Genomic DNA, 27776 nt, shown 5'->3' with positions numbered 1-27776 from the left:
AAACAGCTCCGTATTTTCAGACGTTTTTGACTCTACGTGTGAATATACCCATAGCAGCAATTTTTCATATTTTTAGGAGCATTTCCAAAACCTATTTTTTTAGGCTCCAATTCAGTTCTGAAGTAGCTTTGATATGTTAGAATCCCCTATAAATCAGCCCTATTTAAAAACTGCAAGCCCCCCCCCCCCCAAGTATTCAAAACAGCATTTTGGAACTTTAATTCTTTAGGTGTTTCACAGGAATGAAGGCAAAGTGAAGGTGAAATTTGTAAATGTTAACTTTTTTTTGATGAATTGATTAGAATTGAAAATGAAAAATTTTCTTTTTTCCAATAAGATGTAGTTTTTGTTTAAAATATTTGATTTTCACAAGAACTAAAGTAGAAAAGCAGCCCAACATTTATAAAGCAATTTGTCTCGAATACTGCAATACCCCATATGTGGTCATAAATGGCTGTTTGGGCGCACAGCAGGGCTCAGAAGGAAAAGAGCGCCATTTGGCTTTTGGAGCGCAGATTTTCCTGGAATGGTTTGCGGACGCCATGTTGCATTTGCAAAGACACTGAGTTACCAAAACAGTGAAATCCCCCCAGAAGTGACCCCAACTTGGAAACTATACCCCTCAAGGCATTCACCTCCCTAGTGAGCACGTTGACCCCACAGGTGTAAATTAGAGCGCAGTCACTGTTGCAGAGTGAAAATTGCAATTTTTCCATAAATGTGCCATTTCAGTGTGCACTATGTTGTGTCACCATAAAAAGACCGCTCTCAAATTATTTTGCTGTTTTTCCTAGTTTTAGTAACACCCTACATGTGGCCCTAATCTTTTGCCTGGACATTCGACAGGGCTCAGGAGTGAAAGAGCACCATGCCTATTTGAGACCTAATTTGCCCATTTACACAGAAATGGTTCACAATTGCATATGCTCTGATGCTAAATATTACAAGAAACCCAGAGAGTGGCCCCATTTTGGAAACTACACCCCTAAAAGACATTTTGCAGGGGTGTAGTGAGCATTTAGACCCCACAGGTGTTTTCCAGAAATTAATGCGCAGCGGCTGGTGCATAGTGAAAATTTCAATTTTCCACGGATATGCCAATTCAGTGCACAATATGCTGTGCCTAGCTTCTGCCACAGGGGAGACATACCCCATAAATTGTTAAGCAGGTTATCCTGGGTCTAGCAATGCCATATACACTATATGGACAAAAGTATTGGGACATACCTCTTAATCTTTGAATTCAGATATTTCATTCAGTCCCATTTCCACAGGTGTATAAAATTAAGCACCTAGCGTTGCAGTCTGTATTTTACAAACATTTGTGAAAGAATGGGTCTTTCTAAAGAGCTCACTGAATTCGAGAATGGTACTGTAAAAGGATGTCACCATAGCAACAAGTCAGTTTGTGAAATTTCTTCCCTCCTAGATATTTCACTTTTGACTGTGAGGGGTATTATTGCAAAATGGACGGAGTTAGGAATTACAGCAACTCGAAGTGGCAGACCACCTTAGGTTACAGAGCAGGGTGGCCAATGCTCTGCTGACTCAATAACTGCAGAGTTCCCAACCTCTTCTGGCATTAACATCTGCACAAAAAAATTGCCCCAGGAGCTTCATGACATGGATTTCCATTGCAGAGCACCTACATGGAAGCCTTACATCACCAAGCACAATGTATAGCGCCAGATGGAGTGGTGTAAAGCATACAGCCACTGGACTCTAGAGCAGTGGGAACGTGTTCGGTGGAGTGACGAATTACCCTTCTATATCTGACATATCTGGCAGTGTGAGGGTGTCTATGTTTAGCGAATGCATTACCTACCTGACTGCATTGGCGGGAAAATCTGGTGTTTTCATTGGTTCCCTTTGGTAAAAAAGGCGGGAATTTTGAATATATATTCCCAGGTTTTGGAGTGGTCTGCTGCCCGTCCAAGTTGGATGAAGAAGAGGAACATCATTGCCCCGCCCCCCTCCCTTTTATTGTCGCGGTATCTTGTTAGTGGGGGGTTAGTCACCCAGTTTATGGGTGGACAAGGTCATGAATTATTGGTATAATATTTATTGGTTTTTAATATTTATTAAAATATTTGGTATTTATTACAAGTTTAATATTTATTTATTCTATTTATTATGTAACCCCTTAATAAATACCGCGGCCATTTTATTCCATCTGCATTGTCTCTTGGTCTTTATTTATTAATTAAGTTTTTAGTATGAGTGTTTGGAAGGTTGGGTGGCGCTTGTGTTACCATGCTATGGGGTTGTTTCTCAGGGGTTGGCCTAGGCCCCTTAGTTCCAGTGAAGGGAAATCTTAATGCTGCAGTTTGGGGAAGGCCCTTTTCTGTTCCAGCATAATTGTGCCCCAGTGCACAAAGCAAGGTCCATAAAGGCAGGGTTGTGTGAGTTTGGTGAGGAAGATCTTGACTGGCCCTGACCTCAACCCCATCAAACACCTTTGGGATGCACTAGAATAGATATTGTGAGCCAGGCTCATCCAACATCAGTCTCTGACCTCACAAATACTCTTCTGGATCAATGGGCAAAAATTCCCACAGACAGACTCCAAAATTTTGTAGAAAGCCTTCCCAGAAGAGTGGAATCTGTTTTAGCTGTAAAGGGGGACCAACTCCATGTTAATGCCTATGGATTTAGAATGGGATGTCATAAAAGCTTCTATAGATGTAATGTGCCGGTGTCCATATAGTATGTCTTGACTTAAACTTCTGTTTGGGCACACTGTAAAGCTCAAAAAGGAGGGAGTGCCATGTGGTTTTGGAGCGTGGATTTCACTAGGTAGTTGTTCTGTTTTGGGTTTTACTGGTATGTCAGTTTATAATGTGGGGGCATATGTAAGCTGTGCGGAGTACATCAGGTGTTATAATAAAGGGGTAAATAATAAATTATATTCATAGATGTGTGGTACGCTTTGAAGAAATCCTTTATGCACAGGCCAGTGTCCCACTGACAAATGATAAATGATGTCCACTGGCGTAGCTATAGGGGTCGCAGCGGTCGCAATTGCGACCGGGCCCCGAAGCCAGGGGGGCCCACGGCCCCCCGCACCACATCAATAAAAAGTTACTATAGTAACTCGGGCCGCGGGCCCCTGTTACTATAGTAACATACTTTACTTACCTTCCTGGTTCCGGATCGCAGCGGAGGTCCTGACGTCAAGCGCTGTGCGCAGCGCATGACGTCACAGCGCTATGCGCCGCGCACAGCATCGAGACGACAGAACTCCCGCCGCGGCCGAAGAGGAAGGTAAGGTTAGCCCTGACTGGCGTGGTCTGTCTCCCGGGACCCGCCAATCAGCTGTTTTGAAGGGGCCGCAGCACTCGTACGAGAGCTGCTCCCCTTCATTCCTGTCACTTCATTCCGGTCACACTGTGAATCCGTGTCGGCGATTCACAGTGTGTGAGCGAGTAGTGAAATTAAGCGGAAGCAGCTCTCGTACGAGTGCTGCGGCCCCTTCAAAACAGCTGATTTGCGGGTCCCGAGAGACACATCAGCTATTGATGGCCTATCCTGAGGATAGGCTATCAATGTTTCGGGACTGTACAACCCCTAAGCCTACGATGTAGCAGGCTTAGGGGGCCCATGAGACAGGATCACAGATTGTGTGATCCTGTCTGCTGGGCCCTGTATCTAAGCCAATCACATGGTAGGCTTAGATACATGGCCCATGCGTGATCCTGTCTGCTGGGCCCTGTATCTAAGCCAATCACATGGTAGGCTTAGATACAGCGCCCCAGCACACAGTAATCTTATACTGTATAAGATTACTGTCTGCTGGACCATGGATCTAAGCCTGCGTTGTGGTAGGCTTAGATACAGGGTCCCACAGACAGTATCACACATGGGGCCTGTATCTAAGCCTAACACACACGTGTTACTAATCATTTTTTGTGTGTTTTCTTACAGGTTCGGTCGTTGGACTACGTCGGATTCCAGGACTACTTCGATGACAGCTTTTTTTTTATCAATAAAATGGTTAATGAGGGCTGTGTGGGTTTTTTTTTATTTCAATAAAATATTTTTTCTATGTCTGTGTTTTTTTTTAAACTATATTACTACCGCCTTAGTAATGGCCGCCGGCTAATTGACCGCATCCATTGCTAAGGCGGGGCTTAGTGTTAGCCGATGCAGAGGCTAACACTAACCCCCTTTATTACCCCGGTACCCACCGCCACCAGGGGTGCTGGGAAGAGCCGGGTACGATCCAGTACCTGACCATCTGTAGTGATGGTCGGCCACTGGGGTGGCCGCAGGCTGGTATTATCAGGAGGGGAAAGGCCAGATACAGTGGCCCTTCCCACCCTGCTAATGCTAGGCTGCTGCTGCTGCTTTATTGTATCTGGCTGGTTATGAAAAATGGGGGGGGACCCACGTCATTTAAAAAAAAAAATAATAATTGGAAAGAACGATGTGGGGTCCCCCCCAATTTTCATAACCAGCCAGATACAACACAGCAGCAGCAGGCAGAATTACAATGTTGGGAAGGGCCACTGTTTTTGGCCTTCCCCAGCCTAATACTACCAGCCTGCGGCCACCCCGGTGCCTGCCCGTCACTGCAGATGGTTGGGTACTGGTTCGTACCCGGCTCTTCCCAGTACTCCTGGTGGCGGTGGGTACCGGGGTAATAATGGGGGTTAGTGTAGCCTCTGCACCGGCTAACATTAAGCCTCGCCTTAGTAATGGAGGTTGTCAATCAGCCAGCGGCCATTACTAAGGCGGTGATAATAAAGTTTAAAAAGATACAAGCACATAGGAAAAATATTTTATTGAAATAAAAAAACACAACCCCCATTAACCATTTTATTGAGAATAAAAAAAACGCCGTCATTGAAGTCCTCGAATCCGAAGTCCAATAACCGAACCTGTAAAAAAAACACAAACATTCAAAAATAATCAGTAACACATAAAGAAGCAAAATTATTATTCTTACCTATCCTGGGTCCAGCGCTGGAGACGCAATGTCAGCGAGCTGGGCCCTGTATCTAATCCAATCATGTGTGATACTGTCTGCTGAGCTGTGTATCTAATCCAATCATGTGTGATACTGTCTGCTGGGCCCTGTATCTAATCGTATCTTGTGTGATACTGTCTGCTGGGCCCTATATCTAATCCGATCATGTGTGATACTGTCTGCTGAGCCACTGTATCTAATCCTATCATGTGTGATACTGCCTTCTGAGCCACTGTATCTAATCCTATCATGTGTGGTACTGTCTGTTGAGCCACTGTATCTAATCCTATCATGTGTGGTACTGTCTGCTGAGCCACTGTATCTAATCCTATCATGTGTGATACTGTCTGCTGGGCCACTGTATCTAATCCTATCATGTGTGATACTGCCTTCTGAGCCACTGTATCTAATCCTATCATGTGTGATACTGTCTGCTGAGCCACTGTATCTAATCCTATCCATAGTTTATAGGGTCGTAGTGCTATATATATGCTATGCTGTCTCCTATACACACATTTTTTTTTGGGGTGGACACATATGTATTGGGGCTATTTCCCCTGACATTTTAAGCCCTGAGGGTATGTTCACACGGCAGCGTCTGTTACGGCTGAAATTACGGTGCTGTTTTCTCCTGAAAACAGCACCGTAATTTCAGCCGTAATGGCATGTGCAGGCGTCTTTCGCTGCGTCCATTACGGACGTAATTGGAGCTGTTTTTCTATGGAGTCCATGGAAAACTGCTCCATTTACGTCTGAAGAAGTGACAGGCACTTCTTTGACGCGGGCGTCTTTTTTACGCGCCGCCTTTTGGCAGCGGCGCGTAAAAAAAAATGACCGTCGGCACAGAACATCGTAAGACCCATTCAAATGAATGGGCAGATGTTTGCCAATGCTTTTGAGCCGCATTTTCGGACGTAATTCAATGCTAAAACGCCCGAATTACGTCCGTAAATAGGGTGTGTGAACCCAGCCTTAGTGACGCCCCCGGCTGCTAGTGCTGCATTGTTGGGTCACTTAGGAGACCCAGCGATGCAGCTGAAAGCTGCGGACCGTCGGCCATGAGAAGTTTGCGGGGGGGGGGGGTGCTATGCGTCCTTGACCGTCATCCACACGGTCCTGAATTGGATACAGAAACGAGGAAATAGACGCAGCACTCCAATAGTAGTTGCAAAGATAGTGGTTTATTCACCCATGTACAGAAATAGCTACGTTTCAGTCCTTTCAGCAGGACCTTTGTCCTTTTGGAGTGCTGCGTCTATTTCCTCGTTTATATATATATATATATATATATATATATATATATATGGCAGATGTTGGGAATGGGTTAAAACAGTTTTGGTTTCTCTGGACAACCCATTTAAAGAAGCATTCCCACAAATAGTTTGTAAATGTGATTGCATACCTGATACTGCGGTTAGAAACACTTACAGAACATCTCATCTTCTGTCTCCATTCGGTCCTACCGCCGGACCACGTAACTCCCGCTCTGACTAACCGAATCTTACAGTGTCTGTTGTGTGAACCTGAAGTTAAGTTTCTCAATTCCTATGAGAGCCTCGATGTGAGTCTCATAGGAATGAAGAGAGAAACTGACTTATTGTGAGAGTGCTTCTGTAAGGGCTCATGAATATGTCCTTATTACAGCTCTGTGCAACCTTCGAGTTGTATGGAACAGTAACACTGACTTTACTTTTTTATTTTCTCCCTTAGGGTATGTTCACACGTAGTCAACAAAAACGTCTGAAAATCCAGAGCTGTTTTCAAGGGAAAACAGACCCTGCTTTTCAGACGTTTTTTTACCAACTCGCTTTTTTCACGCCGTTTTCTACGTCCGTTTTTGGAGCTGTTTTCATTGGAGTCTATGAGTAAACAGCTCCAAAAACGTCCAAAGAAGTGTCCTGCACTTCTTTTGACGAGGCTGTATTTTTACGCGTCGTCGTTTGACAGCTGTCAAACGACGTTGCGTAAATAACAGGTCGTCTGCACAGTACGTCGGCAAACCCATTCAAATGAATGGGCAGATGTTTGCCAACGTATTTGAGAGGTATTTCCAGACGTAAAACGAGGCAAAATACGCCTCGTATACGTCTGAAATTTGGCCGTGTGAACATACCCTTAGAGACGTGTCATGGAGCACTATATGGCAGCACATGGATTGCCTATGACTCTGTAGCGCCAAGCCATAGGGACACACCGTGTGCCTACATACAGCCTCCTGCACATGGCTCTGTGCTATTCAGCAAGTCTTTAACCCCGTTTACACTGAACCATTTTTTTGTCACAAACGATTGGTGTTTTGAAACTTTTTTTCTACTGGGCCCTCACAAGCCAGAACATGTGGATGCCTGGGCTTCACTACCTGTGGTTAAAGTCCATGTCTAAATGAAAAATATTTCCCCCCGTCTTCTCAACCCAGTGTAACATAACCACACGAGTCAATTATGTGGATATAACAGAGATTGCTAGTGACAGGGAAAGGACTGCAGTTCACTAATATATAAGATTGCGTAGCCTCAAACTAAGGGTACACAATAACATTTAACATTAGTGTAGAGTACATGATGTTAACCCCTTGTCAACATTTGACGTATACTTATGTCATAGCCGGCAAGGGGTAGTAAGGAGCAGGCTCACGGGCTCAGAATGCCTATACTAAAGGGGTGTCGGCTGTATGAAACAGACGACACGTCACTGCAATGAGCGTGATTCCACTCGAGCACGATCCCACACTTTTAACCCCTTAGATGCCGCGGTCAATAACGATAGCACTATCTAAGCTGTTAGAAAGAGGGGGCGGCCCCGTGTGACAGCCCATCAGACCCCACAATGCGATTGCGGGGTGCTGATGGTTGTCCTAGCAGCCTGGGGCCTAATGAAGGAACCCAGGTCTGCCATCTTTGTAATCCTATTAAGCAGGGAGCCTGTCAAAACATAGTATAGCAGTATCATAAACTCTCTGCACCCCCACCGATCATCTGATTGATGGGACCGCGGCGTTTGTCGCCGAATCCTTTTCCCAGTTTAAAGGCACAGCGCCGTACAATTTCTGTGCCTGGGATTGCAGTTTCGGTCCCATTTAAGTGAATGGGACTTAGCTTTAATCCAAGGTACAGCCGCTACGGATGTGTACAGCACTGTGCCTAGTAAAACACTGAAGAGGCTGTGGCGATGAACACCATGGCCCCTTCGTGGCCCCTTCAGTTAGCTGATCAGTACCGATGCCAAGAGTCGGACCCCCACCGATCTGCTATTAAAGGCATATCCTAAGAATAGGGCATCAAAATAAAATGCCCAAAGGATGCCTTTAAGAATCAGGAATCAGTTAGTAAAGGCCATACGAAATTTGTGGGTACTCTGCCGACTTAAAAAACCTTCAGTTCCAGTGAAAAGGTTTTGCGTCTGGACAAACTGATTATTATCCTGCCTATGTGTGAGTTAGTCAGATAATAAATTCCCAGCATTCATCTCTAAAACTAGAGGTTTGCAAAACAGGTTTAACTGGAATTGGTCATAATATCTGCACAGTGCACTTAAATCTCCTAACAATCTCCTCTTAGTCTTCCTTCAGGTAGATGATCCAATATAATTACATATTACAGTTATACTCTAAAACTGAGCACTAGAATCGTCTTTTTTTTTCATAACAGAATTTCAGGATCAGAGAAACAGAATAAAACATTTCTTTGGTCACCATTTTGATTTGTCAGATTTTATGAAACGTTTGTCACATTCACATAAATGTGGTACATGCATATAGAAATATGTTGCAAATATGAAATATATTGCTGTACCACAGCTAAAAAGACAGAGCATTGCTATAAAGAGCAGCAATAACATGCAAATCTTTTATGACAGCTATGTTCGAAAATTTTGTTCAAGCATTCCTTACCTGTGAGAGTAAAATACACTTCATAAACTTGTTTTGCGCATGATATATATATTTGACTCTGCACAGTGACACTTCACCCCTTAAAAAACCACTTTCTATAATGTACAACGAAAAGATTTTGCACACTTTTTGTATGATGCACATGGCTGTGCCAATTTACACATTGCGCACAATTAGAAAATTGTCACCAATTTAGAAAAAGTGACAGGCAAGCCCTATAAAGAATCCGGGAATTCCCAGCTGCATAATGTATGCAAAAACTGAATGTACCCACAGTATATATACAGCATTTAAGTAAATGTATTTTATCCTTTGTCAGTCACATTAATCACTCATCCCTGTTAGGGCCAGTTCACATAGTTTTTTGACAAGTTTTTTGACGCGGAAACCGCGCCGCAAAACGCGCCAAAAAACGGCCCAAAATGCCTCCCATTGACTTCAATGGGAGGCGGAGGCGTTTTTTTTCCTGCGAGCGGAAAAACCGGCTCGCGGGAAAAAGAAGGGACATGCCCTATCTTCGGGCATTTACGCCTCAGACTTCCCATTGCCATCAATGGGAGGCAGAGAAAGTGTATTTTGCAGCGTTTTATGCCCGTGGCGCTCAATGGCCGCGGGTGAAAAACGCTGCGAAAATCGGCGTGCAGACAGAGGAAAATCTGCCTCATATTTCCAAGCTGAATTTTGAGGCATATTTTCGTCCTGCAAAAAAACTGTGTGTGAACCCAACCTGCTATGTTCACACAGAGTTTTTTGCAGGAGGAATATCTGCCTCAAAATTCAGTTTGGAAGTTTGAGGCAGATTTTCCTCTCCCTGCACGCCGATTTTCGCTGCGTTTTTCGCCCGCGGCCATTGAGCACCGCGGGCATAAAACACAGCGAAATACGCTTTCTCTGCCTCCCATTGAAGTCATTGGGAGGTCAGAGGCGTAAACGCCCGAAGATAGGGCATGTTGCTTCTTTTTCCCGCGAGGCAGTTTTACTGCTCGCGGGAAAAAGACGCCGACGCCTCCCATTGAAATCAATGGGAGGCATTTTCGGGCCGTTTTTGACGAGTTTTGCAACGCGGTTTCCGCGTCAAAAAACTCGTCAAAATACTCCGTGTGAACATAGCCTTACAGTATGCTCTGCTGTGGTTTAAAATATGGCAGCATAGGATATGTCAACAAAATCCAGCAAAGTCACAAATGTTGTCATTACCTGAGAAAAAAAAAAAAGCATTATTTAATTGTGATATATCTATCATTCAGTGCTTGGTCCGTACAGTCTTTGGTGATAGTCTCCTACTGTTTTGGATATTCTTGACCAATTTAATGATTCTGAACTTTTAACCTTATTTCTGATCTGTGTCGGCTGGAGACTTTGTTTAACAAGCTATTGCTGACCTTCGACTATCTCCCAACCTCGCTCTTGACATGTGTATCCAGTTACCCAGGGCAGCTACTGACCTGTCCTACCTTACCCAGTGGTCACCTGTTCCTGCAGCTACAACACGCCAGTCCATGAAATCCACCCAAGAGCTGCCACACAGTTGTACTTCACGGTCTTTACATTCTCGCAAACTGTGATTACTACCCCAGAGAATCAGCTGCTCTCCTTCTCAACTGGACTTACTAGGTTAGATTCCTTTTACACAGGGAGATGTGTTGCCGACAAACGACAATTTTTATGCCGAGATAAAATATTTCTCAACTGATCACTGGGCATGGTCACAGAGGGCAATGATCAGGAAATAGCGTTTAAAAGTGTTAAAACGCATTAGATAACTGTCACCGGATGTGCTGACAATATAATGTGTATGGGTCTGTCCCCAATAATATTTTAACACGCCCAATATTTTGTTCCTTGTGAAATAAAAGTAACGTCAGAGGAATGTGGTGGCCGATTATCCCCCTCTTCCAATGGTAACATATGCTTAGCAGATCCGAATGTGCATGTTTATTGGGAAATAAGGGGACATAGCTCTCAGCCAAACAATCATTCGACCAACAGCTATAAAAAGTCTACTTCAGTCATGTCTGACAGTGGATTGGGGGTAAACTGCTGCACGTGGTCAAACAGCAGAATTTTGAAGACCTCTATATGCACTAAATGGACATATCGAGTTGGTTCCCCCCATTGCAGCTAAAACAGCTTTCACACTTAGGGCTTATTCAGACGAACGTAAAATACGCGCGTGCAACGCGCGTGATTTTCACGTGCATTGCCCGTAGCTATATTAGTCAATGGGGCCGTGCAGACATGGCAGCGTTTTTTGCGCAGCGTTGCTCCGTTGCAAAAAACTCACGACATGTCCGTTGATTCAGCGTTTTCAACGCATCACGCACCCATTGAAGTCAATGGGTGTGTGAAAACCACGCATGTCGCACGGAAGCACTTCCGTGCGAACTGCGTGTTTGCGCAACAGCTGTCAAAAGGATGAATGTAAACTGAAAAGCACCACATGCTTTTCTGTTTCCGAACATCCAAACGGAGTGTCTTTGCGATTAGCGAAGCCGGACAAGCGAACCGAACTTCACCGGGTTCGGCCGAACTCGATTTGGCCGAACCCGGCAAAAAAATTATCGGTACGCGACGTCAGGAGATAGTCACTGTCCATGGTGCAGAAAGAGTTAAACTGTTTCAGCACCATGGACAGTGACTACCGATCCCAATAAACATGAACCTGTAAAAAAAAAACGAAGTTCTGACTTACCGATAACTCCCGGCGTCTTCCTCCAGTCTGACCTCCCGGGATGACAATTCAGGCCAAGTGACAGCTCCAGCCAATCACTGGCCAAGCACAGCCTGCAGCGGTCACATGGACTGGCGCGTCATCCAGGGAGGTGGGGCCCGATGTCGAGAGGCGCGTCACCAAGGACGCGTCACCAAGGCAACGGCCGGGAAGTTCTCGGTAAGTACGAACTTTTTCTTTTTTTTCACGGCATTCACTGTCGAGGGTGCTGAAAGAGTTAGCTCTTTCAGCACCTTGGACAGTGACGGGCGTCGACTAGACTCATCTCTATGATGGCGGCTGCGCGAAAATCACGCAGCCGCGCATCAGACACGGATGACACACGCAGCTGTCAAATGGTGTTTGCGCGCGCAAAACGCCGCGTTGTTTGCGCGCGCAAAAACGCAACGCTCGTGTGAATCCAGCCTTATGGGAAGCCTTCCTACAACATTTTGCAGTGTGTCTGTGTGAATTTTTGCCCATTTTTCCAGAAGAGCATTTGTGAGGCCAGACACTGATGTTGGACTAAACTCTGCGGTTCCTAAACGCTTCCACTTTACAATAATACCACTCACAGTTGATCGTGGAATATCTAGGAGGGAAGACATTTTACAAACTGACTTGTTTCAACAGTGGTATCCTATTAGAGAACCACTCTCAATTTCAGTGAGCTCTTTACAAATGTTTGTAAAGGCAGACTGTATGGCTAGGCGCTGGATTTTATACACCTGTGGCAATGGGACTGAATGATATACCTGAATTCAATGATTAAGGGGTGTGTCCCAATACTTTTGTCCATATAGTGTATAAAATAAAGAAAACATGAAATAACTTAGAATAGGTAAACACATCGTAAAGCCAAATATTTGTAAAGTTACTAAACATTTTTTATAGATTTAAATTGTGAAATGATTAAGTAAAACCTTAAAGGGGTTATACTATGAATCATTTTCACACCAAAAGTCCTGAAATGTTGTTAATAGCGGTTTTTCAAGTAATATGCAGTGTTTCTAGCATAAAAAAACAAACCTCTTTCATCATCTTTTGCTTCCCTGTGTATCCCTTTGTGCTGCTGTTAATCCGTGCTGTGGGGAGGGGCTATAAGCAAAATCAGTGTCTTTCCCCTCCTGGCAGCTGACAATATAGTTCCTTCTTACTTAACAATCCTTTACAATCCTAACAATCTGAGAAAAATAAGTCTTCTTAGCTATACTGCCATGTTACTGCAGAGGCTCTGCTCCTTCCCTGACAAGCAGAAAGCAATTTCTTTGGCTTCTCTGCAATGAACTGGCTATGGGAAGAGAGATTGAGCACGTGTCCACCAGCACTCAGCTCAGTAGGTGGATGTGAAAATTGCTATAGACTTTGAATACCAGGTTGTGCCATACTATATACTTAGTCCTTTTCAATGAATTAGAATATCATCAAAAAGTGAATTTATTTCAGTAATTCAATTAAAAAAGTGGAACTCATATTATAAAGATTCATTACACACAGAGTGATCTATTTCCAGGATTTTTTTCTTTTAATGTTGATGATTATGGCTAAGAGTTAATGAAAACCCAAAATTTAGTGTCTCAGAAAATTAGAATATTATAGAAGCCCAATTTCAAAAATGATTTTTAGTACCAAAATGTTGGCCTACTGAAAAGCATGTCCAGTATATGCACTCAATACTTGGTCGGGGCTCCTTTTGCATGAATTACTGCATCAATGCCGCGTGGCATCGTGACGATCAGCCTGTGGCACTGCTGAGGTGTTATGGAAGCCCAGGTTGCTTTGATATTGGCGTTAATTTCGTCAGCATTGTTGGGTCTGGTGTCTCATCTTCCTCTTAACAATACCCCATAGATTCCCTGTGGATTTGAGGTCAGGTGAGTTTGCTGGCCAATCAAGCACAGTCATACTGTGGTTATTAACCCCTTAGTGACCAGCCTATTTTAAACCTTAATGACCAAGCTATGTTTTACGTTTATCCATCGTCGCATTCCAAGAGCTATAACTTTTTTATTCTTGCGTCGACATAGATGTATAAGGTCTTGTTTTTTTAGGGACAAGTTGTATTTTTTAACAGCACCATTTTGGGGTACATATAATTTATTCATTAACGAGAACCTTTCACCCCCCCATACATGTGCAGCTGAATGCAGTATGTAATGGGTAGGGCTGCACAAACCCTGGGGCACATATTTTTTTCCTACCTCGTTCCGTTATTTAGATATCGGTGCCGTTATATTTGGCGCCTGACATTTAAATAACCCCCTGAACACTCAACGGGGCGTGTACTGTCAAGGGGGCGTATTACTATGGCTGTGACACTGTCCAATCCGTTATGGACAGTGTTACAGCAAGAGCAAGAATGAGAGTGTGTGTGCGCGCGCGCACACGCTCTCACTCTTCAGCTTTCAAGATTAGTCTTCTGCCGAACTGGCAAGGGGGTGTGTCACTGTACAGACTGTGTAAGCTGGGGAGTGCTTACAATGTCCGTAGCAGTAACACGCCCCCTTGCCAGTTCGGCAGAAGACTAATCTTGAAAGCTGAAGAGAGAGAGCGTGCACTTTCTCTGCTCGCTCTTGCCAGTACACGCCCAGTTGACTATTCAGGGGGTTATTTAAATATCGGGCGCCAAATATAACGGCACCGATATCTAAATAACGGAGCGAGGTAGAAAAAAAATGTCAAGTGCCCCAGGGTTTGTGCAGCCCTCCCCATTACATGCTGCACTCAGCTGCACATGTATGGGGAGGTGAAAGGTTCTCTTTAACTTTTATTAACTTCTATTTGTGGGGGGGGATAGAAAAAAACCTGAAATTTTGCCACTCTTTTTTGCGTCCTAAATCTACACCGTTTACCGTGTGGTATAAATAACACAATAACTTTATTCAGCGGGTTGTTACGATTGCAACAATACCAAATATATATAGATTTTTTTTATGTTTTACTACTTTTACACAGTAAAACCACTTTTTTTCAAAATTATTTGAGTTTGTGTCTCCATATTTGAAGAGCCATAACATTTTTATTTTTCCGCCGATGCAGCTGTATGAGGGCTTTCTTTTTTTGCGGGACGACTTGTAGTTTTTATTGGTACCATTTTGGAGTAGATGCGACTTATTGAACACTTTTTATCACATTTTTTTTAATGGCAGGATTCACAGAAAACAGCAATTCTGGCATTGTTTCTTATTTTATTTTTTTACGGCGTTCACCGTGCGGGTTAAATAATGTAATAGCTTTATAGTTGGGGTCGTTATGGACGCGGCAATACCAAATATGTGTGACTTTTTTACTTTATTTTGTTTTTTTAATAATAAAGCATTTTGTAAGGGGAAAAAGTGGGTTTTCATTTTTTTTTCACTTTTTTTTTTAATTAACTTTATGCAACTTTGGCCTAGCAGACACGACACCCGACGATCTTATTGCCGGGTGCTGGTGCGATGAGAGAGGGAGCTCCCTCCCTCTCTCTAAAACCACTCAGATGCGGCGCTCGCTATTTAGCGCCGCATCTGAGGGGTTAAACGGGTGAGATCGATACTGATATCGATATCACCCGTTAGAGCAGAGCTGCCCCCAGCCCTCAGCTAGCTGAGAGCAGGGAGATTCAACGGCTCCCTCCTCTGTTTATTTATTCTGATGCAGCGCCGTGAAAAGGCTATTGCATCAGAATAAAGCCCATTAGTGGCCGCCGTGAAAAGGCGTATTGGCGGTCACTAACTGGTTAAACCAGGTATTGGTACTTTTGGCAGTGTGGACAGGTGCCAAGTCCTGCTGGAAAATGAAATCAGCATCTCCATAAAGCTTGTCAGCAGAGAGAAGCATGAAGTGCTCGAAAATTTCCTTCTAGTCGCTGCGCTGACTCTGGACCTGATATAACACAGTGGACCAACACCAGCAGATGACATGGCTCCCCAAACCATCACTGACTGCGGAAACTTCACACTGGACTGCAAGCAACTTGGATTGATGCCTCTCCACTCTTCCTCCAGACTCTGGAACCTTGATTTCCAAATGAAATGCAAAATTTACTTTCATCTGAAAACAGGACTTTGGACCACTGAGCAACAGTGTTGGTCGACTGTGTTATATCAAGTCCAGAGTCAGCGCAGCCATCTAGCAGGAGATTTTAGAGCACTTCATGCTTAGTTTAAATACAAAATGTCTTTCTAATTTGGTGCTCTAGTTAAATAAACATAATATTCTTAACAGGAAAATCTATTTAACCCCTTAACGCACCTTGATGTGCTTTTACGTCAAGGTGAAGAAGTATGGAGCGCGCTCACGCGGTGTGCGCCATACTCTAATACCCCAATCGCGACCGCAGCATCTGAGGCGTTATAGAGAGGGCGCCCCCCTTCGACAGCTCATTGGCGGCCCCATAGCGCGATTGAGGGTCGCTAATGGCTGTCATGGCAGCCCAGGGGCCTAATGAAGGCCCCCTGTACTGCCTTCACTCTGCCTGTGGCAGGGCTTAACAGATGCCTGTAAAAATTACAATATACTGCAATAACGATCGCTGGTTCAAGTCACCTAGGTGGCCTAATAGAATGTGTAAAATATAAAGTTAAATAAAGTTTTTAGTAGTGACATTTAAAAAAAGACATTAAAAGTTAAAAAAAAACAAATTGGTATCGCTGCATCAGTAAAAGTCCAAACTATTACAATATGCCATTATGTAATGCGCACAGTAAACGCCGTAAAAAGAAAAAAAAATAAACCGCCAGAATTGCTGATTTTTTGTTAACTTAGCTGTGAAAAAAACTGTAATAAAAAGTGATCAAAAAGTCATACGTACCAAAAAACGTTACCAATAAAAACCACAGTGTGTGCTGCAAAAAATAAGCCCTCACACTACTCAATCCACGAAAATATTATGGCTTACAGAATATGGAAAAAAAAAAGTTAGTTTTTCTTCCAACAAATTGTTTTTTCTTTATAAAACTAGTAAAACATTTAAAAAAAACGATAGAAATATGGTATCGCTGTAATCGTATTGACGAACAAAATATTTGGAATTTTTACCGCACGGTGAAAGACGTAAAAACGGAACCCAAAAGAAAATGGAGGAATCGCAGTTTTTTCCAATTCCACATCACTTCGATTATTCCCAGTACATAACAAGCCCTCACACCACGCTATTGACGGAAAAATAAAAAAGAAGGCGGGGAGTGTAAAACGAAAATGAAAAAAAATAAATGGCTTGGCCACTAAGGGGTTAAAGGAAAGGTGTGTATAGTGCTATTCAGTGCAAGCATGTAAACCTTCCCCTTATGTAATGTAAATATAAACTGGAGATCAAGTGCATGCTGATAAGATTTTACTAATTAAAAAGATTTTAAAGTGAACAGTAAATTACAAGTTATACTGAATCTTTTTGCAAAATATGATCTATTAATCTGTTCAGCTCCTCCTGATCTATAACTTGCTGTCCGCAGATAAACATGACTTGTCAACTTTAAGCTATTCTAATGATGCTAGGTAGTGGTAGAAGTCTTATTAATCAATTTACATGCTGAAATGATGCAGTATCAGGGATGTTTCAACAATGTATATGTATTTTATAATAATGTCTTTCCTTTATGTTTTCTATGTTTACAGCTAACCGTGACTGTTGTCTTTGTGAGCTCTTTCCTGGTTGTCTCTGTCATCCGTTTCCTGGTTGTTACCTGAAGCTCTACAAACATCATACCTGCCTGTTCATCCTTTTAAAGGGCAAGTTTCCCTATAATATGATCAATACTTACAAACAACAAACATATTCCAGAAGTCTACATGAACAGGAGGCTACCAGCATGTCAAACTATGTCTATTTCCTTGTCACAGAGATCATCAATGTGTCTAGTTAATACACAGGGAAAGCAGAATATCTCATCACTGCCCCCATGTGCCTGACAATGGTCATTAAATCTATGCATGGTGCGCCTGTTATTTGTAACTTTTCAGAATATTTAAATTATACATGGAATATGAGACAATTTTGGAATATATTTCATTTTTGTATTTGATCATTTAATCTTGTTATCCTAGTAGAACAGGGGTCAACAACTTTCGGCACTTCAGCTGTTGTAAAATGATACTTCCCAGCATTCCCTGACAGCCCTTGGATGGAATAATAAAGACTTTTGCTGTCAGGGCATGCTGGGAGTTGTAGTTTCACCACAGCGGGAGTGTCGATGTTTGCTGAGCCCCATAGTAGAATTTCAGCAATAATCATTGTCAAGGTGTCTCAGTATCCAAAGTGTATACGTGAGATTCCAAACAGAACAGTCTACAAAAGGATGCCATTCTCGAGACGTAGCTTGGAATGGAAGCCCTTCATTCAGCTAAAACACTGAGAGGCGTGGGCACTGAAAAGTGACCACAAACAAGATTGGTTCTTTGCCCTTTTGGAGGGCATCCTGGGAAGTGAGGGCAGACAGCTTTCGAGTCACATGTTTGCAAGAGTTAGGGCATGTTGAGACGTGACGTATTTCTACAGACACTGTCCGCATCAATGCCGCACATAATCTGCATTGCAGATTCCGTTGCGCCTTTGCCTAAAATGTGCAGTAAATTGCTGCGGATTAGTCGTTGCGGATTCAGGTGAGGAGTACATCCTGCTGTCTTTTAAAACTTTCCATCCCAGTCTGAGTATAGACCTCGAAACACATCGGTCCAGCCAGAATGAGGAAATATCCTGTTCATTAAAGCAATTCGCAACGCAACACACATAACATCTGTGGATTTCATTGCATAATTTTGCAACTCCATTGAAGTCAATGGAGAAATTCCGCCACAATTACGCATCAAGTCCGCAACAGCCAGTGTATGCTGCGGACACCAAATTCCGCACCGCAGCCTATAGTCCGCAGCTGAGTTTTCCGCCACGTCTGCACGAACCTAACTAAAAAGGTGTGGAAACCAATGGACAGACTGTCTGCTGAGGATTTCCAGTGCGGACTGTCCGCAGCGGAATTCCACAGCAATTACGCCACGTGTGAACGTGCCCTTACTATATCAAGTGACTCCTTTGTAGTCATTTTGTAATTATTTGAGCAGTATTAGCAGGACATCATACATGGTAAATAGAATAGGTTCCCTGGGAGGGATGTAATGCACAAACTTCCCATATTAGGTTTCATTTAACTAGCAAGCGTATTCTAGTGACGTATTTGAAGTGGGAGATAAACTTTAGGATGACATATCAATTCAATAGCACGCCTTGTGCCCGCTCTATCAATCTATTAGCAAATACCACCAGTGAAATGCGGTAGTACCAATTGTGCTTTCCTTTGTAGATCACTTGTCATATTCGGTGTTCAGCATCTGCTTATTCCTGCTTTTCAATACAATTACTCATCTGTACCAAGTGCATAAATAGTTGTAAACAAAAAACTCACCCGGCTATAAAATCTGCAGACTCCATGTTCTACCGTGCCCTTCTTGTCTATGTCAGCCTGAAGTGGGAGGTGGAAACTACTGAATTTTTTGCCTTCTGTCACTATTTGAACACTCCTGTTCTGACTTGTTAACAACGTTACTGAGTTTAGAGTTACTCTCATTAGAAAGCTGTCAGATTTCTTTACGTTACAGACTATAATGATAACTGGCACAGTACAATGTGGCAAATGTCTAAGAACATTGATTTCTTAATAACTTGTTCTACTTCATAAGTAACGACAAACTTAAAAAGGTAATCACACTGTTGTTTAGATACAATCTTAACAATACGGTCATGCTTTATACCTTCGTCTTACACCTAAGCCTCACCTAGTGAAATCTTCTTCTCCCAGCATATGTCGAGGAACAGGAGAGTATCTAGACGGAGTGACCTGAGGGGGCTGATAAGGAGATTTACTCTCTACGCTGCTCAGGTATCCTCCCAGAGTGGAGTTATGGCTTATGTGATTATCAACAGTGAAAGCTGTAAATTCAAAAGAAAGATTAGAGATATAATACAACAAATCCCATTGGTAAATGTATAAAACCTAACAATATGCAAAGAGCTAGGCTAAACAGCCCATATTAACATTGGGAGAATATGGCAGAACAATGTTTGCTACATTTAGATGAATAATAAAAATGCTATCGTGATTATGTAGTGTGTAGTGTATAATACGTATGTAACTGGTAGTAACATGGTTACGGCACATTCAGACGTGGCAAAATTGCTGTTGAATTCCGCTGCGGACATTCCGCAGTGAAATTCTGCAGCAGCCGTTTTTTTCATTTCTTTCTATACATTTTTAGGAAACTTAGTTCAGACGTTGCAGAAATTAACTGTGCGGAAATCAAGCTGCGGTGCAGAATTTCCCCTCTGCAGCATGCACATTATGTTGCGGAGAAGCAGCAGAATTTCACTGTGGATTTCAGCCTTTTCAATGCAAAAACTGAAATCTGTGGCAAGTCCGCTGTGATATCTGCAACGTCTGAATTACCTGTAAAATATGCAAATCTTGGTGCAGATTCGTTGCGTAATTTCCCCAAATCTGCACCAACATTTGCAGTAGAAAAACACCGCCACGTCTGAACATAGCCTATAGGTCTTGAGCAAGGAGAATAAACCCATGAAATTATCAAGATTGGCCAGGCATTTTTAACATGTTTTGTTAAGCTCTTTAACCAGTTATGTACCACCCGCTATATATATACGAATGTCAGGTGCCAAAGCAGTCAGAGACTGCCAGGGAACCTGGAGAGAAGACGGAAGCAGTTTTCACGGCTTCTGTCTTCTCTGTGCTCGTGTACACAGTGCTCAATGAGCGCTATGTATAGAATAGAGTTATTGGTGGTCACATTGTCGCTGGTTGGAGGAGGCTGCTGCTGGGTCTAACTAGACCCAGCACAGCCCTAATAGTAACTATAGTCACTATAAGGGTCAGTTGACACGTTGCAGTTTTCTGCAGAAGATATTCCGGGTGAAAAACTGCGCCACTGTTTGGTGCGGATTTTCGCCCGGAATTCCATGCAGCGCACTGGGCGGATACGCTGTGTGCTTTTACGCAGCATATCCACCCCGTGAGAACTCAGCCGAACAGGTCTGACTTTCCCTGTAACTGGGGCTGCTGTGCAGCGCCGGTTACAAGGGAGAGGTATGGTTTAAAAAAATAAAATTAAATAACAGTCTGTTTAATGTCTTTTCTGACCTTTGAGGGACAGGTCATAGGCCATAAAGATAAAAAAAGAAAAAGTAAAAAAAAACTACACATAGTATTCCCCCAAAAGAACGCTCCCCTGCCAATCATTGTCCAAAGATGCTAAAATGCTATCAAAGCAAACAATAATGTGTATATAAATCATAACAAAAAAAAGACCACCGCATTATCTAGATAAAATTTCCTGTGACAGCTATGCATACTGCCCGCTCGATTTTTGGGTGGTCACCTGAAAGAGGTTTCACTGTATATACACTCCTTAAAGAGGCTCTGTCACCAGATTTTGCAACCCCTATCTCCTATTGCAGCAGATCGGCGCTGCAATGTAGATAAGAGTAACGTGTTTGTTTTTTTTTAAAACGAGCATTTTTGGCCAAGTTATGACCATTTTAATATTTATGCAAATGAGGCTTTCTAAAGTACAACTGGGCGTGTTTAAAGTAAAAGTACAACTGGGCGTGTATTGTGTGTGTACATCTGGGCGTTTTTACTTCTTTTACTAGCTGGGCGTTGTGAATGGGAGTGTATGATGCTGACGAATCAGCATCATCCACTTCTCTTCGTTAACACCCAGCTTCTGGCAGTGCACAGACACAGCGTGTTCTCGAGAGATCACGCTGTGACGTCACTCACTTCCTGCCCCAGGTCCTGCATCGTGTCGGACGAGCGAGGACACATCGGCACCAGAGGCTACAGTTGATTCTGCAGCAGCATCGGCGTTTGCAGGTAAGTCGATGTAGCTACTTACCTGCAAACGCTGATGCTGCTGCAGAATTAACTGTAGCCTCTGGTGCCGATGTGTCCTCGCTCGTCCGACACGATGCAGGACCTGAGGCAAGAAGTGCGTGACGTCACAGCGTGATCTCTCGAGAACACGCTGTGTCTGTGCACTGCCAGAAGCTGGGTGTTAACGAAGAGAAGTGGATGATGCTGATTCGTCAGCATCATACACTCCCATTCACAACGCCCAGCTAGTAAAAGAAGTAAAAACGCCCAGATGTACGCACATAATACACGCCCAGTTGTACTTTTACTTTAAACACGCCCAGTTGTACTTTTACTTTAAACACGCCCAGTTGTATTTTAGAAAGCCTCATTTGCATAAATATAAAAATGGTCATAACTTGGCCAAAAATGCTTGTTTTTTAAAAAAAACAAAACGTTACTCTTATCTACATTGCAGCGCCGATCTGCTGCAATAGGAGATAGGGGTTGCAAAATCTGGTGACAGAGCCTCTTTAACATTGAAATTACAACACCAAGAAGGGCAAGCCATAAGGTAATGCAAATCAAGGAAGCAGTAGGTGTCACTAAGATCTGCAAGTTATCACATTTTCAAGCACCTGGCTCCAATCTGTGGCATGTGGGAGGGGCATAAAAGCCAGATTGAAAGCAAAGTTTTTTTAGCCAGATGAAACCTCAAAAATCGGACCAAGTGGTGTGGGATGATTGTGCGATGCCTCCCGTTCGTTGACTTGACAGTTATTGCCACTTGTCACAAACTGAGAGGACAGAATCCTTGAACTGAGAGACCTTGTTTTATCACTCTGGCAGATCACTACGCGACTAGGCCATGATGTCAACACTGTTCAACGTTGCGTGTCCCAGAGGTTGTGAGATCATCAACAACAAACGGGAAAGACACCAAGAGGTCCGTGGAGGTGAACCTCTGCACGGACGGATCGTCTGATTGGAAGAATGGTGCGTAGTAATCTATTCTGTACTGCAAGTAAAATTGGACGTCACGTTCCTAGCCTAGGGCAGCAACGAGTCAGTGGCGGATCCTCATATGGGCGGTTTGGGCAGCAGCCCAGGGCCCAAGGCTTCCAGGGGGCCCACGGCCGCCCAAACTGCACATAAGTTAAAAAAAACTATCCAGGACTTCTGCCTACCACATTCTCGCAGTCATCGGTCCCACCTGCTGATGAAGTGGTGGGGGTGGGGATGTGAAGGGGGAGTAAATTTCGGCCAGGAAACAGGGGGCTGGCAGCACAGCACATCAGCTGCAGATTGTCAGACATAATGATGGGCAGGTGCTGGAGTCACTCTCCCTGACAGTCTGCTCCTCTGTGTTGCTGTGCACTGTCCACACGTCCAGCAGCTGCTTGATCACGGCAAGACAGAAACTAGGAGGCGAAGAACCTGTAGAGACATCACAGTCACATGATCAAGGTCCTGTAGGCTGTACCCAAGCACAAGCACCGCAGAGGAAGAGGCTCTGGTAAATGTGATGTGTATATAGCAAACATAATGTAAGTCTATATAGTGTGTAGTGTGTGTATAGTGTATATAGTGTAAGTCTATATAGTGTGCGGTGTGTGTGTGTATAGCGTTTATAGTGTGTTAAATGTAAGTCTATATAGTGTAAGTGTGTGTTTATAATGTAACTCTATATAGTGTGCGGTGTGTGTATAGAGTTTATAGTGTGTTAAATGTAAGTCTATATAGTGTGTGTGTGTTTATAATGTAAGTCTATATAGTGTGTGCTGTGTGTATAGAGCTTATAGTGTGTTAAATGTAAGTCTATATAGTGTGTGTGTACATTGCATATAACGTGTGTATAGTGTATATATTCTATAGTGTGTGTATAAAGAAAGTGTGTGCGTATAATGTAAGTCTATATAGCGTAAGTCTATATAGTATGTGTGTATAGTGTATATAATGTAAGTCTATATAATGTGTGCTGTGTGTATAGAGTTTATAGTGTGTTAAATGTAAGTCTATATAGTGTAAGTGTGTGTGTGTATACTGCATATAACATGTGTATAGTGTATATATTCTATAGTGTGTGTGTGTGTGTGTGTGTGTGTGTGTGTGTGTGTGTGTGTGTGTGTGTGTGTGTGTGTAAATAAAGTATGTGTGTATAATGTAAGTCTATATAGCGTGTGTATATAGTGTAAGTCTACATAGTGTGTGTATAGTGTATATATTGTAAGTCTATATAGTGTGTGCTGTGTGTATAGAGTTTATAGTGTGTATAATGTAAGTCTATATAGTGTAAGTGTGTGCATTTACTGTGTGTATATAGTGTGTGGTTTGAATATGTAGCCGTGTCTCTGTGATCGGACCCCCATCGATCAAAAGTTCTGACATCTCACTATCACGCGCCAAATGTTTTTTAAAAGTTTAGTTACCCCTTGGGGACTGAATTTATTGGTCTAAGTTAATTTACGGGCGTGGGGTCTAAATTTGCTTAGGAGTTTGGTTTGGGGTATAAAACATTTTAGGGTGTTTCGTTTCTGAATTTTTATGTTGCTATAGACGCTGAAAATGGCTGCAGAATCAATGGGCAAAAATGTCTCATCAGGAAACTCTGCAGTCATCAGGAGAAGTCGCCATAACGATCTGTGAAGATGGAGAAAAGAAGAAAATAGAACGACTCCCATCAGAGAAGACATCACTTGTGAGTCATTGAAATTATAGATCTGTCCCCTCTCCTAAAAGGTCTGTTGTAGGAAATACTTGTATTCTATAAAAAGTATTTGTGTACCCAGGACTAATAGACAAATTTGTGTTACCATTCCCATTGTCAAGAGGATGTGGGATACACAGTATGATACAGTCAGCGATGGTTGGCGACTGTCAGTATGTAGGGACACAGCCCTTGAACAAGGGGAATCGTAACACCCATTTGTCATTTCTCACACAGAAAGGTTTAATATAGACACAACGTTGCAGGGCGGTGGTGGAGAGGGGGGCCCAAGCTTGTCTAACAGCCCAGGGCCTATGGTCTACTTAATCCGGCACTGCAACGAGTGTCGACACAAACCACCAGAAGGTGTTTTCACGACATTGGGCTACGAGGCAGACGTCCAGCTACAGGTGTTCCATTGACCACACGCCACCGCTCTCAAAGGTTATCATGGTGCACAGAAAGACGGCAATGGAGGATATAAAGGAGGTATATCCTCTTAAGCTGAGAGACCCGTTTTAGTCTTGGGCGCAATGATAACCGGGGATTGGTCTGGAGACCATATGGGCAACGACATGAAGAGGCCTTCAAAAGGAAACGTCACACCGGTCCTACTCCTGGGATAATGGTTTTGGGTGGCATAATGTACTGTACCCGGACCCCTCTAGTCTTCATTTCAGGTACACTAACAGCTCGGTGTTCCATTGATTTGGTCATGGAACCAGTTGTACAGCCATTTCTCCAAAGCGTTCCAGAAGTCGTTTTTCAGCAGGACAACGCCAGGCCGCATGTTGCTCATGCTACTGGAGCAGCCTTTGTGACTTAAACGTGCTACCGTGGCCTGCAGCGTCTCTGGACTTGTCTCCTATCGAGCAAATCTGGGACGTCATTGGTTGGCAATTGCAAAGGGAGCTGCCAGCAGTCAATCTTGATGATTTGCGTGCCCAAGTGCAATCAGCGTGGCATAACATTCCTCAGTCAACTATTAATAACCTCATTGATAGAATGCCAAGGCTTGTAAGTATGTGTATTTCTGCGTGTGGCGCTCATACTCCATACTCAATAAAGCAATATGTTTGGAATATTTTGTTTCCATATTGTTTTATAATATGAATATCATTAGCATGTGTAAAGGATCTGCCAGGCACAACTTCTGTGTATACGCCCATTGGTAGTCAGTCTGCACCTGAGTCTATGTCTCTGAGACTGACTCCATCTTCCACCACTCAGGATGGCAGGCTTAGGAGTGGGAGAGCCTATCGCAGCCTGGCCAGACGGAGCTAGCTCCCGCCCTCTGTCTATTTATACCTGCCTTTCCTGTTCCTCCTTTGCTTGTGATTCTTCTCGTGTGGTTTCCTGGCCCAGCTACAGCTTCTGACTATTCGATCCTGCTCCATACTGACCCTGGCTTACTGACTACTCTCCTGCTCTGCGTTTGGTACCTCGTACACTCCTGGTTTGACTCGGCTCGTTCACCACTCTTGTTGCTCACGGTGTTGCCGTGGGCAACTGCCCCATTTCCCTTAGCTTTGTGTACCCTTGTCTGTTTGTCTCGTGCACTTACTGAGAGTAGGCACCGCTGCCCAGTTGTACCCCGTTGCCTAGGGCGGGTCGTTGCAAGTAGGCAGGGACAGAGTGGCGGGTAAATTAGGGCTCACTTGTCCGTTTCCCTACCCCCATCATTACATAATCACAAGTTGTGCCTGGCAGATCCTTTACAGCATGTCTATTGATCATGTGATTTCCACAATTCCAAAACTTTTTATTTTTGGTTTTGCAATTTTAATGTTGAGGAGTGTAGAAATACTCCCTGCTAAACATACTGTATTTACAAATTTTTCAGAAAAATTTACCTGTTTACTTTTGAAATGTTTAGACAAAGGGTGGACCAGACTATCATGTCTATGAGTGTGCAGGGATAAACAAAACACTGGTCCACATACATAATGTAAAAAAGGAGAAAAAAAATGGTCTACAGGAGCACACAGATCTCACCGACACCAACGAGATCCCAATAAAGTTTTTTTTTCCGTCTGGAGCACTTGTTTCGTGGAACTAAATCGTTGGTTGAAAGTAATCTTTAATATCTGTTCTTATTCTTGGTGGGAGTAATAAATTAAAGCTTTCCTATGTTTTAAAGAAGGACAACCATTGTTCCCTTATAACACGTACTAAGACAAATGGGCCAATAATTGCATATAGCAAAATTACTTTGAACTGTATGACTAGAACTATCAACACCTATACAATAAATCACACACTAACTAATATCAACAAAATATAGATCCTTATTAGAAAAACCGTATGATTAAAACAATACATAGCGGTCACATTATCAATAAAAAAGTGGATACCCACATAAGTCGGGTCACAGCCTCAATGTAATAAAGTGCAAATAGTGCAAAAAAGAGGACTGGTAACTATATCACAAGATTAATATGGATGAAGGATCATCCAAAAATATAAGGCATCAACAGAAATCCAGTCCAATAGTGAGGGTATGTTTACACGGCCTATTTTTGGCCGTTTTTTCGGGCCGAAACGCCTGAAAAATCGGAAGCAGAACGCCTCCAAACATCTGCCCATTGATTTCAATGGGAAAAACGGCGTTCTGTTCTGATGGCAGCGAAAAAGAAGTGCAGGTCACTTCTTGGGACATTTCCGGAGCCGTTTTTCATTGACGATGGAAAACCGCTCCAAAAACGTCCGTAAAAAATGCCGCAAAAAACACCATGAAAATCGAGTGGCTTAAAAAACTTCTTAAAATCAGGAGCTGTTTTCCCTTGAAAACAGCTCCGTATTTTCAGACGTTTTTGAGTTGGTGTGTGAACATAACCTAAGGAGGTATACCGACCAGAGCTATGAGGGGATCCAACCCCAACGCGTGTTTCGCACGTAGCTTCTTCTAGGGGGCTATCATAGCTCATCGCCTCATAGCTCTGGTCTGTATACCGCCTTACTATTGGACTGGATTTCTGTTTATGCCTTATATTTTTGGATGATCTTTCATCCATATTTATCTTGTAATATAGTTACCAGTCCTCTTTTTTGCACTATTTGCACTTTATTACATTGAGGCTGTGACCGACTTATGTGGGGATCCACTTTTTCATGGATAATGTGACCGCTATGTATGATTTTAATCATATGTTTTTTTCTAATAAAGATATATATTTTGTGGATATTGGTGTCCATTGTTTCTTTATGTATAAATGCCACTACCAAATCCATTTTAAAGAGGCACGATAATTTATAAAGAAACATTTTAATTGGGGGCATTTGGTCTTGAAGACAAGTTTTCAATATAGTTTTCACCCCAACGTCTGCTACAAATTCCAACAATTTGCCTACTCCTTGTAAACACAGTACTGTTCAGTGCTTGGTTAACTAAAATAGCCAGCGTCGGACTGGCCCACCGGAGGATCCTCCGTTGGGCCCAGGCACCGAGTTGCTTCACTACGGCAGCAGAGGAGGAAGTCATTAGCCCTCTACCCTGCCACTTACCCTTGCAGGCCAGAGGCTGTTTAACACTTTCAAGACCGAGCTCATTTTGGCCTTCATGACCAGCCCCATATTCTCAAATCTGACATGTGTCAATTTATGTGTTAATAACTCTGGAATGCTTTTGCCTAGCCAAGCGATTCTGAGATTGTTTTCTCGTGACA

At 43.1% G+C, this 27776-nt stretch overlaps 1 protein-coding gene across 4 annotated transcripts in view; it reads right to left on the bottom strand.

Annotated features, from left to right (window-relative positions):
- DLG3 (discs large MAGUK scaffold protein 3) overlaps window positions 1–27776 on the bottom strand; it is a 434105-nt gene that overhangs the window by 131354 nt on the left and 274975 nt on the right. For all 4 annotated transcript variants that reach the window (XM_075835672.1, XM_075835673.1, XM_075835674.1 and 1 more), the window contains one exon: window positions 19315–19468. In XM_075835672.1, coding sequence (XP_075691787.1) covers window positions 19315–19468 — 154 coding nt within the window. The remainder of the gene's footprint in view (window positions 1–19314; window positions 19469–27776) is intronic.

Source organism: Rhinoderma darwinii, chromosome 8 (assembly GCF_050947455.1).
Source record: "Rhinoderma darwinii isolate aRhiDar2 chromosome 8, aRhiDar2.hap1, whole genome shotgun sequence".
Classification (NCBI taxonomy): Eukaryota; Metazoa; Chordata; class Amphibia; order Anura; family Rhinodermatidae; genus Rhinoderma; species Rhinoderma darwinii.
The sequence above is the reverse complement of the archived record's forward strand: the minus strand, read 5'-3'. Positions and strand labels throughout refer to the sequence as shown.